At 49.2% G+C, this 11,562-nt stretch overlaps 1 protein-coding gene across 1 annotated transcript; it reads left to right on the top strand.

Annotated features, from left to right (window-relative positions):
- The first annotated feature begins 991 nt into the window (after positions 1-991).
- LOC120317159 (palmitoyltransferase ZDHHC3-like) lies at positions 992-9,563 on the top strand. The gene is made up of 9 exons (XM_039363503.1): positions 992-1,183; positions 2,197-2,285; positions 3,925-4,010; positions 4,347-4,459; positions 4,751-4,812; positions 6,273-6,393; positions 7,629-7,701; positions 7,807-7,936; positions 8,562-9,563. Exons 1-9 carry the CDS (start codon positions 1,014-1,016, stop codon positions 8,651-8,653), a joined length of 936 nt encoding a protein of 311 aa, XP_039219437.1. The 5' UTR covers positions 992-1,013; the 3' UTR covers positions 8,654-9,563.
- The last annotated feature ends 1,999 nt before the right edge of the window (positions 9,564-11,562 follow it).

An 11,562-nucleotide genomic window follows, 5' to 3' on the forward strand; every position in this document is an offset into this window, starting at 1 on the left:
AGAGCAGAAGTAGAAGTAGAGTTAGAACAGAACAGAACAGAAATAAGAATAGAATAGCGTAGAAATAGAATAGAAATAGAAGTAGAATAGAATAGAATTAGAATAAAAATAGAAATAATAGAAATAGAAACAGGAATGAGACTAGAATAGAAATAGTAGAAGTAGAGGTAGAACAGAACAGAATAGAAATAAGAATAGAAATAGAATTGAATTAGAAGTAGAATAGAATAGAATAAGGAATGGAATAGAATAAGGAACAGAACAGAGTAGAGTAGAACAGAATAGAATAGAATAAGAATTGGAATAGAAATAATAGAAACAGAAACGGGAATGAGAATAGAAGAGAATAGAAACAGAAGTAGAAGTAGTAGAGGTAGAACAGAACAGAACAGAAAAGAATTCCTTACTGGCGAATTGTGATTGGACCCACAAGGAATTTGTCTCCGGTGCAGAAGCTCTCAGCGTTCACACAAACACAAGTGGCGCTTTCAGATGTCCTGCATTGAAAATGCGGATTTTGCTACAGAATTCTTTATTATTATTATTATTACTATTTTGCTTTCCTTTGGGTTGCTGGTGGATTTCCTTAATGCCAGGCAAGATGATAGAGGGAATGAATGAATGGCTAGGAAAAGCCCAGCCCATCCAATGGAAAAGGAGGGAGGGAAACATCTGCCCTCCCTCCAGATGTTGCCCCTCTCCTTGCCACCCAGGACTGTTCTTTATTTTGAGTGTTTGGCAATCCAGGGCTGCTGACTGAGCCTTAGTTATAAGAAAGGTGGTGCTTCCTGAGCCTCCAATTAGGGCCTCACAACAGCCCTGCCAGGCAGGCTCGCCTGGGAGGAGAGAGAAAGGGCGGGGCGGGGAGGGCGGCGCGGCAGGCAGTCCCCGTCGCCATGGCGACGGGAGAGCCTCCTTCCTTTTTCCCCCCCCTCCCCTCCGCCCGCGTCTCGCGCGCCGATTGGCCGAGCGGCGGGGCGAGGGCGGGAGCGGAAGCGGCGGCCGGGGTTGCCATGGGGGCGGCGGCGGCGGCGAGCGGGGCCCGGTGCCGGTGCGGCGGGAAGGGGCGGGCCCGGCTGGACCCCTGCGGGGGGCTCTGCCTGCTGCTCACCTACCTGAGCGTGGGCTACGCCGATTACGTCATCCTGGAGCACGTCCTGCTCCAGCCGGGCTTCCGGGACAGGTAGGCCCGCCCCCCCCGGCGCTCTGCACATGCTCAGGAACGCCGGGCTTGGCGGTTGGGTTGCTTTCCAAACGGGGCGGGAAGGGATTTCCAGCCCTCTGCACACGCCCCGTGTTCGAGGAGGAGGAAGGAGCCCTCTGCGCATGCTCGGGAGCTCGGTGGCTCAGGAGGGAGATAATGAGCCTGATGCTCTCTGCACGTGGTCAGAAACTCCGTGGCCTAAAAGGAAGAGGCTCTCTGCACATGCTCAGGGGCTCGGTGTTCTAAGAGGAGGAAGGAGCCCTCTGCGCATGCTCAGGAGCTCGGAGGCTCAGGAGGAAGTGATGAGCCTGATGATCTCTGCACGTGGTCAGAAACTCCGTGCAGGAAGAGGCTCTCTGCACATGCTCAGGGGCTCTGTGTTCGAGGAGCCCTCTGCGCATGCTCAGGAGCTCGGAGGCTCAGGAGGAAGATATGAGCCTGATGCTGTCTGCACGTGGTCAGAAACTCAGTGGCCTAAAAGGAAGAGGCTCTCTGCACATGCTCAGGGGCTCAGCGACCTATCAGGAGGGAGGAGCTCTCTGTACATGCTCAAGGGTTCACTTAACAAATGTCTCACTTAGCAATGGAAGTTTTGGGCTCCATTGTGGTTGTAAGTCAAGGACTACCTGTAGTTGCAATTTTTTTAAAATAAAAAAAAATGAGGACTGACGCGCCTTTTCATCTCCATACCTTCTGGCCTCCCATAGCCTTAATTCTTACCAATAAATCACCAGGTTTTTTTTCTCTTTTAACTCACCCAAACACCATTAAAAAAAAGACATTTATTCAAAGAAACTCAAATCAGCCGAGTTGGTCAAAGTATCCTAGTGTCCAATCTGCAACTGGATAATAAGAGATTGGAGGATTATTTTAACATTTAACATCTGTTCAAAGAAGATATTGACCGGATGGGTGGGGGGGCTGCTAAAGAGCTTGCAATAGGTGCACAATCTTATAATATTAATTTTAATAACCGCTCTATTTATTTCCAGCTTTTGGTGTCCTTTCCATGCTGTAGCTTTTAACCTTGTCATTCTGATGCTCCTGATCTCTCACACGAGGGCTGTCTTTGCTGACCCAGGTGACTCCTCCATTTCCTTTGGCTTCCCAGTTTCAAGCATGGCAGGAAAGCTTGCAAAATGGGGCAAAACTCACTTAACAACTGGCTCAGCAATAGAAGTTTTCGGCTCCATTGTGGTCGTAAGCCGAGGACTACCTTTATATGGTCTAAAACTCAGCAGTGGTCACTTTTCTTCCAGTCCATAGCTTAAGGCGGTCTTTTCCAAACTCAGTAACTTTTTTAAAATACATGGACTTCAACTCCCAGAATTCCCCAGCCTGCATGCAAATATATTAATTCAAGCATGCCAACTGAGGAATCCTGGGAGTTGAAGTCCACCCATCTTAGCACTGTCAGTGTCAAGATGCACTAAATAATGTAAGATGCACTAAGTCCAGGGGTCTTCAAACTTGGCCCTTTGGTGACTTCTGGACTTCAGTTCCCAGAATTCCTCAGCCAGGCATGCCTGGCTGAGTGATCCTGGGAGTTGAATCCACCCATCTTAACAACGTCAATGTTAAGATGCATTGTCAGGGGTCTTCAAACTTGGCCCTTTGGTGACTTGTGGACTTCAATTCCCAGAATTCTGGGAGCTGAAGTCCACAAGTCATCAAAGGGCCATGTTTGAAGACCCCTGCACTAAGAAAATAAAATTTGCATTGCAATATATATATATATATATATATATATATATATATATATATATATATATATATATATATATATATACTGCTCAAAAAAATAAAGGGAACACAAACGTCTAGGATCCTATACGTTTGTGTTCCCTTTATTTTTTTTTGACCAGTATATATATTGCTTCTCTTTTGCTGCTCTTCCAGGGATCCAGTTGAAGCTGGTGTCCCTTCTGAGGAGCTTCACTTATGGATTTATTGTCGTTTGGGCAACTTGACTTCAGTTTACGCATCTCTTTATAAAATGTTTATTTTAAAAAAAAATAAATAAAAATAAATCTACAGTCCAAACAAGCTGTTCCATTAGCTTGGACTGCCGAGATTGATTTATGGAAATCTCAGCCTCTTTTGTCTTCTGTGGAACTCAAATCAAAATATTTATCAAGCCGAAATTCTTCAGCTGCGTCACTGCCAGGAGTACATCTCGGTTGAGTAATCCTCCACCGTCAGAAGTTTGTTCTGTTCCTGTTTTTGGGAGAGAGGCTTTTGCAAGGAATGAACGGAAAGGGGGGGGGGAGATTATGAGTCTATCTCTGCTCCCCCCCCCTCTTCTCCACCGAGAGCTGGCTTGCTTACTTCAGAGATGTAGTAATGGCCTCGCTGGATGGGATCTGAGATCGAAACTAGAACGCTGGCCAAACATATGCTGCCGAACAGAATAAGAACAGGCCCCTGACGTAAAAGCCACCTCTTTCTCCATATTTTGTGTCCTCTTAAAGATGTCCTTGGATTTAGAAAAGTTCAGTGTCGGCCCTTCCAGGAAGCATTAGGAAAATAAAGGAGGGAGTAGAGGGGGGGGTGTAATTGATAGAGACCCCTCCCTTGATATATTGGCAGATCTGGCCCAAATCCAGACAGAGAGAGATTCATCTGGAAGACATTATTATTTTTATTAGAGAAGGAAGAAGTTGCTTTTTTTTTTTTAAAGGGGAAATAATGGATCTTGGAACCTTTTTTTTTTTCCCCAGGTGTGGTCCCGCTGCCCGACACCGCCCTGGATTTCTCTGATCTCAGGAGCAGCAACAGCAACAATGCCGCACAGCAGAACGGCCGGGTGAGTTGTGAAATCAGTAGGTCTATGGATAGCCATGAATCTCCAGCCAAGGGGGGGGGGAGAGAGAAATGGGTATTTCTTTATTGATATGGTTGTGTATCCGCCTAGACCGGGATTTCCCAATCTTGACAATTTTATGATAGGTGGACATCAAACTCCCAGAATTCCCCAGCCAGCTGGCTTTCGTGCCTAAGGTGGGACTACTGAATAGGGAATTCTTGGAGTTGAAGTCCACTGAACTCAATGAACTTGGAGGAGTATTCCCTATGCAGGTGTCCTTTTGTTCCTTCCAGCCTTCTATTTTGATTTTATTTTGATTGATTGATTGATTTTTAGAATAACGACGACTGGACCGTATGCAACCGTTGCGAGACCTACCGGCCACCCCGGGCCCATCACTGTCGCATTTGTCACCGTTGCGTCCGCCGGATGGATCATCACTGCCCTTGGTGAGGTTCAAGGTTTGAGTGGCTTGGGAAGAGACAAGGACCCCTTGGCCCTCAGCTGCTCAGCCTGATGGGTTCTGTGGCACGGCTAGGCCGTGTGACCCACTTAGCTGCAGCGATTCACTGACCCACTGGGGCAAGACAAGTCGTAAGGGGGCAAAGCTCACTTAGCAGATGTCTCCCTTGGCAGCCTAAATTCTGGGCTCAGCGGTGGCCGTAAATGGAGGACTGCTTGTCGTGGATTTTTGACATTGCTGTGAATTTCTTTTCAAGCAATATTGGTTCTTTCCACAGGATCAACAACTGTGTGGGAGAACTTAACCAGAAATACTTCATCCAGTTCCTCTTCTACACAGGTACTGTTTCCTCAGCTGCAGTGGGGAAGGAAGGAAGGAAGGAAGGAAGATAGGAAAGAAGGAAGTGGGAGGGAAGGGAGGGAGGAAAGAGGAAAAGAAGAAAGAAAGAAAAAAAGAAAGAAGGAATGGAAGAATGAAAGAAAGAAAAAAGAAAGAAAAGAAAGAAAGAAAAGAGGGGAGGGAGGAAGGAAGGGAAGGGAAGGAGGAAGGGAAGGAAGGAATTGGTACACAGGAAAGAAGGAGAGAGAAAAATGAAGGAAGAGAACAATGGACAGAAAGGAGGGGGATGGGAGGGAGGAAGGAAGGAAGGAGAAATGGAGGGAAGAAGGAAGGAATCGATACATAGAAGGAATGAGAAAAAATAAAGGAAAAATTGACCAAAGGGAGGGTGGGAGGGAGGGAGGAAGGAAGGAAAAATGGAAGGGAGGAAGTGATACATAGAAGGAAGGAGAAAAAAATGAAAATGTTGATAGAAGGCAGGGTGGAAGGAAGGAAGGAAGGAAGGAAGGAAGGAAGGAAGGAAGGAAGGAAGGAAGGAAGGAAGGAAGGAAGGAAGGAAGGAAGGAAGTTTAATCCAAAGTGGGAGAGTTGCTTTTTGGAATTGGAGGTGCACTTGTGGCCTTCCTCCACTAGAGGCCGCTCTAGCCCCACTTGTCTTCCCTTACCTCTCCACCTCCTCCAAAACCTACAATCGGTTTACACTCTGTAGTGCAGGTACTCTTCGACGTGACCACCAGTCACAGTGGCACTGAAAAAAAGGTGTCTTTTTCGCACCTACGACGACTGTTGCAGCATCCCCTGCGGTCACGGGATCAAAATCCGGACGTTTGGCAACCGACTCATATTTTTGACGGCGGCAACGTCTCCTGGGGTCACGGGCTCCTCTTTTGACAAGCAGAGTCAATGGGGAAGCTTGGTTCATTTAATGACCGTGTGACTGACTTCACAACCCTGGCGTTTCACTTAATGGCTGTGACCGGAAAAGTCATAAAATGGGGGGGAAGCCTCACTTTAACTGTCCTGCTTATCTGCAGAAATTTTAGCCTCCGTTGCAGTCCTATTGTCAAAGATTACCTGTACAGAAAAACAGAGCTGGAAGGGACCTTGGAGGTCATCTAGTCCAACCCCCTGCTCAAGCAGGAGACCCTAGACCGTCCCAGATACAACCTCTTCTTAAAAATCTCCAGCGAAGGAGGCAAACCGTTCCGCTGATTCCACCGATTTTCCCAGGAGGGCTAGAAAACCTCCTGAAACATTAGACCCAGCCCCCCCCCAAAGACTGCATGGGGAACCCTTTCCCACCCCCATCCCACCCCCCCACCCCGCCCATCAGCGGTGGGAACGGACGAGAAGGAGCCTGCAGGATTAACGAGGGGTGCAGGGAAAGACTTGGCTTGCGGACTTCCTTCCCTCTCTTCAATTTTCCTGGCGTCGGGCTGACCTAATTCTCTCGGCCTCAGGCTTGGCGAGCCTCTACGCCATGGGGCTGGTCTTGACCACCTGGGTGTGGCCCCTGGAGAGGACCTCGGCCAGCAGACCCGAAGGATACCAAGACGGCGTTCCGGGCAGCCCGGTCCAAATGTAAGTCCTCCCGCTTTCTTTTCTCCCAGTGGGGTTTTTAAAAATAATTAAAAAAAAATCTTATTTTTTTTTCTTATCCCCCTTCCTCCAGAAATGGGGAGGTGGGGCCATTGCAGACGCCTTTTCTGCTTTTCTTCACTGGGCCTTAAAAAAAAAGAAATATAGTCAGAGAAAATTGCCATGTCACCGAGTCCTTGCCAAGAACAACTGGAGCGCCAGAATTTTGGCCGGGATTCGGGAGAGAAAGATCAGCCAAGCTGGCCTTGAGGGAACAGCCGCTCTCTCTCTCTCTTTCTCTGGGCTGTTGGGAGCACAAGAAAAGTTTTCAGTTCTTCTCCTCCTGCGCTTGGTGGGGCTGGGAATGTGGACGGAAGCGGAAGTTGCTTCTGCTTTTAACAGAATAAACAAAAAATTGGAAGGGACCTTGGAGGTCTTCTAGTCCAGCCCCCTGCTCAGGCAGGAAACCTTATCCCATTCCAGACAAGCGGTGGTCCAGCCTCTTCTGGTAGCAAGTCGTCCCCCTGGTTAATTGAAGAGAATCCCCCAGCCAGCACTCGTTAGGACGGATGGACTTCAAGTCCCAGAATCCCCCAGCCAGCATGCTTTAAGATGGATGGACTTCAAGTCCCAGAATCCCCCAGCCAGCATGCTTTAAGACGGATGGACTTCAAGTCCCAGAATCCCCCAGCCAGCATGCTTTAAGACGGATGGACTTCAAGTCCCAGAATCCCCCAGCCAGCAGCTTTAAGAGGTGTGGAGTTCAACTCCCAGAATCCCCCAGCCAGCATGCTTTAAGATGGATGGACTTCAAGTCCCAGAATCCCTCAGCCAACAGGTTTTAAGAGGGGTGGCCTTCATCTCCCAGAATCCCCCAGCCAACGTCGGAAATGCAGGGCAGACTGGGGAACTCTGGGAACTGAAGTTGCAGAAGGAACTGCCGTGTCTACAAATGCTTGCCTCGGCTTTGTGTGCCCCACTTCCACAGTGGCCCTTGCTTGGGTCCCCTTCAGCTACAGGAGGGTCTCCCCCCTCCCCGCCCAGGGATTTGGGCCTGCAGGACCTGCGAAGTAAAGGGTGAAGACCCCACAGGGTCTGCTTCAGGCCCCCCCCTCTCCTAAAGCCCCCCCATCTCTTCCGCCTCCGAATACGTCGAATGGATTCCCCCCTCCGTCTCCATAACTCTTCAACCGATCCCTGATGCTCTGCTTTTTCCCTCCCCCCCCCAACCCTTCCAGTGCTCACCGGATCATCTTACTGGTGGAGTCGATCCTCTTCGGCCTCTTCGTCACGGTGATATTTTACGACCAGGTGAGGTTGTAAAGCGGGGCAGAGGCCGGTTGGGGAAGCTCCTCGCCGGAGACCCGCCCCTCAAACCTTCTCCCCCCTCCCTCCGAAACCCCGTCTGCCTCCCAGGTGGTCTCCATCATCACCGACGAGACCCCCGTCGAGCAGCTACGCAGCCGGCTGCAGAAAGAGGGTCCGCGGGCGGGGAGTCACACGCGCAAGCCCAAGATCGCCCTCCTGCGCGAGGTCTTCGGCCGAGGTGGGTCTGCACTGCAGCTTAGGGGAGCTTCCTTTGCCTCCTCTTCCTCTTTTCTCCTTCTCCCCTTCCTCTTCCTCTTCCTTTCCTCCTCTTCCTGCTTTCCTTCTCTTCTCCTTCTCTTCCTTTCCTTCTCTTCTCCTCCTCCTCTTTTTCCTCTTCCTCTTTCCTTTCTTCTCCTCTCTTTCTTCCTCCTCTTCCTCTTCCTTCCCTTCCTTCTCCTTCTCCTCTTTGTCTTCTTTCTCTTCTTTTCTCTCCTCCTCTTGCTTTCCTTCTCCCTTTCCTTCACTTCTTCTTCCTTTTTCCTCCTTCTCCTCTTTCCTTTCTTCTCCATTTCCTCCTCCTCTGCTCCTTTTTCCTCCTCCTCTTCCTCTCCTTCTCCTCTTCTCCTCCTCTTTCCTTTCTCCTCCTCCTGCTTCTCCTCTTCTTCCTCTCCTTTTTCATCTTCATTTCCTTCTCCTTTTTCCTTCTTCTCCTCTCCTCTTTTTCCTCTTCCCCTTCTTTCTCTCCTTCTTCCCTTTCCTCCTCCTCCTCTCCTTCCTCCTCCCCCTTTATGCTGGGGTGTGGAGGGAGAGGCGAAATCTGCGCCCCCACCCAAGACCTCTCCTCTGCTCTTTTCCCCTCCCAGGTTTTGTCCTCTGCTGGTTCTTCCCGTGCAACCTCACCTCGCCGTCGGCCAGCGGGCCCTCCTACAGCTACTTGCCCAACTACGACGTCTGACTGCTCTCTGGCCCGTCCCTCTCCGCTTGCTTCTCTTTCCCTCTTGGGGGGGGGCTTCAGCCCTCACCCACCCCCGGGCCGAAGAAGTCAACGCGGACCAGGCGAGGTGACCCTAGCTGGAACGGCTCGGGCCCAAGGCGGAAGGGGTGCGGCCGACGGGCTGGCATTCGAATCTCGGCACCTTCTCGCCTCTTCTTGGTGGTGCGTTTCTCCGGACGGCATCCAGGCTTCACCGCCAGCCCTGCACGGCGGTCTTGTTTAGGAACCGCTTTGGACCGCAAAGCAGAACTAGGGCTGGGAGGAGGCTCCCGTCTCTTTTGAGCCGATCCCTTCATCCCGTCCACCCTCCCGAGAGGCCGGATCTCCTGACCTCCAGGAACAAGGGATCCCAGGATCATTCGGGTCCTCCCGATTCCTCTTAACGGGGACCTTGTCCTGCTAAGTTGCTGCCTGGCCCCAGACAGGCGATCCAACAGGTAGGGAAGGCCAAAATTATTTCTCTTTTTCGCTCGCCACCCCGGCCCGATTTCGGCACAGCTACTCCTCGGCGTGCTTTGGATTCCTGGGGATGCTGCAACGGTCGTAAGTGTGAAAAAAAACGGTCCTCAGTCCCTTTATCCAGTGCCGTTGTAACTGTGAGCGGTCACTAAATGAGCTGTCGTAAGTCAAAAACTCCCTGTCGTCAAAACAAGGAGCGGGATTCATTTTGCTTCCTTTAGCCAGAATTTTCCCTCCTGCCTCCTCCAGACTCATCCCCCCCCCCGTATACCTGTAAATAGACTTATTTATTAACTTTATTTATTGAGGCTGCCTCCTTGGCAGTTAAAAGAAAAAAGGCAAACGGGTTAACAGTCCATCAGCAGATTTGTCTGAAGCTAAGTCTCCCAGGAATAAACCATCATTGCTTGAATCAGGCGACTGTTGCTCCTTCCTTCTCTGATCTGGATTCCGGGGGTTGATAGAACCTGGGATTCATTAGAGCTAGATCAGTGTTTTGTCAGCCTTGGCCATTTTAAAAGGGGTGGGCTTCAGCTCCCAGAATCCCCCAGCCAGCCAGCTTTAAGAGGGGTGGACTTCAGCTCCCAGAATCCCCCAGCTAGCATGCTTTAAGAGGGGTGGACTTCAGCTCCCAGAATCCCCCAGCCAGCATGCTTTAAGAGGGGTGGACTTCAACTCCCAGAATCCCCCAGCCAGTAACACTGAACCGAGATGCTTGCAATGCAAGGGAGCTGGGATGAAAAGCGTCCCTCTTTATCCTGTTGCATGGCACAAAGACGCAACCCAGCCTTTTTGAAATGCCCACATGGGATTTCTCCGGAGTAGCAAGGCTGAGCTTTGAGCAAATACACGTCAAAATAAAAGATAATAACCATTAAGTATCCGGACCCACCAATTCCACTCAAATTTCACAATGCCCTCACCCAATTGCATCCAGAACGACCCTCCATGTGCAAAGTTGTGCAACAGACAATTTGTGAAAAGGAACAACCCCCCCCCCCAGCAACCCACAAAATTGCGGACTTTAGTTGTGCAAACTACACACGCTTTACTCCTCCGAGCGAACATCTGACATCAAGATACGTCCCGAGTCAGAATCTCACCCATTGTATTTTATTTTATTTTATTTTTAAAAGGCAGGGAGAGCTCAGATGGAAAAGATTTTGGAGAACAGGGAGTTCGTTGTGTCTCTGTGTTTTTTTATTTTATTTATTAAAGTGGGCTTATCCAGTTTGCATGTTGCGAAAGCACCTCTAAGCTTGCGGGAACATCTGTCGGAAGCAACAGCTGCATCGGTTGGTTGGGGCTACTAGGGCTGTTTAGCCGGTTGTGTAAGCTTCCCCTGTTTCGTTAACTTCCTGCCTTTTGGAAAACCTCAGAAAATGAATGAATTCAGCATCTCCGATGCAACAACCGGTAGCTCAGATGCTTCCCAAAGGGAGCCAGAAATTCAGTATGCAGCTAAGTCCTCAATTTAACGACCGAGGCCCAAATTGCAGATGTAAGTTAAGTGAATTGGGCTTTCCCGTTGACGTTGCTTGTCACATGAACCTGGGATGCTGGAACCATCAGTTGCCGAGTGTCCGAATTTTGATCACGCGACCCTTGGGATCATAAGCGTGAAAAACGTTTTCCCAAGTCGCTTTTTTCCAGCGCCGTTGTGACTTCCAAACGGTCGCTAAACGAAATGTATTTGCCTCTCGCTGGCCCTACTCATCCGCCCCGTCCTTTGTGTTCGAATCGTGCCTTTGGACGAATTGGGGAGACCCTCCGAAAATGGGTGCCTGGCTTACATTTTGGTGTGGGTTCATTTGGGAAGCCAGAAGTGTTTTTCCAAAAGGCAACTATAATAATAATAATAATAAAGTTGGAAGGGACCTTGGAGGTCATCTAGTCCAACCCTCTGCTCAGGCAGGAAATCCTATACCATTTCAGACAAATGGCTGTCCAATCTCTTCTCAAAAACATCCAGTGTTGTAGCATTCACTACTTCTGGAGGCAGGTTGTTAATATAATAATAATAATAATAATAAAGTTGGAAGGGGCCTTGGAGGTCATCTAGTCCAACCCTCTGCTCAGGCAGGAAATCCTATACCATTTCAGACAAATGGCTGTCCAATCTCTTCTCAAAAACATCCAGTGTTGTAGCATTCACTACTTCTGGAGGCAGGTTGTTAATATAATAATAATAATAATAATAATAATAATAATAATAATAATAATAATAATAATAAAGTTGGAAGGGACCTTGGAGGTCATCTAGTCCAACCCTCTGCTCAGGCAGGAAATCCTATACCATTTCAGACAAATGGCTGTCCAGTCTCTTCTTAAAAACTTCCAGTGTTGGAGCATTCACTACTTCTGGAGGTAGGTTGTTAATAATAATAATAATAAAGTTGGAAGGGACCTTG

The sequence above is a fragment of the Crotalus tigris genome, unplaced genomic scaffold (assembly GCF_016545835.1).
Source record: "Crotalus tigris isolate CLP2741 ecotype Arizona unplaced genomic scaffold, ASM1654583v1 scf7180000019553.37968852642:3898890, whole genome shotgun sequence".
Taxonomy (NCBI): Eukaryota; Metazoa; Chordata; class Lepidosauria; order Squamata; family Viperidae; genus Crotalus; species Crotalus tigris.

Bases quoted from the DNA above. Each gene is read 5' to 3' on its own strand.
- LOC120317159 (XM_039363503.1), top strand. From the start codon at position 1,014: ATGGGGGCGGCGGCGGCGGCGAGCGGGGCCCGGTGCCGGTGCGGCGGG. The intron at 1,184-2,196 runs GTAGGCCCGCCC...ATTTATTTCCAG, and splicing joins CAGCCGGGCTTCCGGGACAG to CTTTTGGTGTCCTTTCCATG. The intron at 2,286-3,924 runs GTGACTCCTCCA...TTTTTTCCCCAG, and splicing joins GGCTGTCTTTGCTGACCCAG to GTGTGGTCCCGCTGCCCGAC.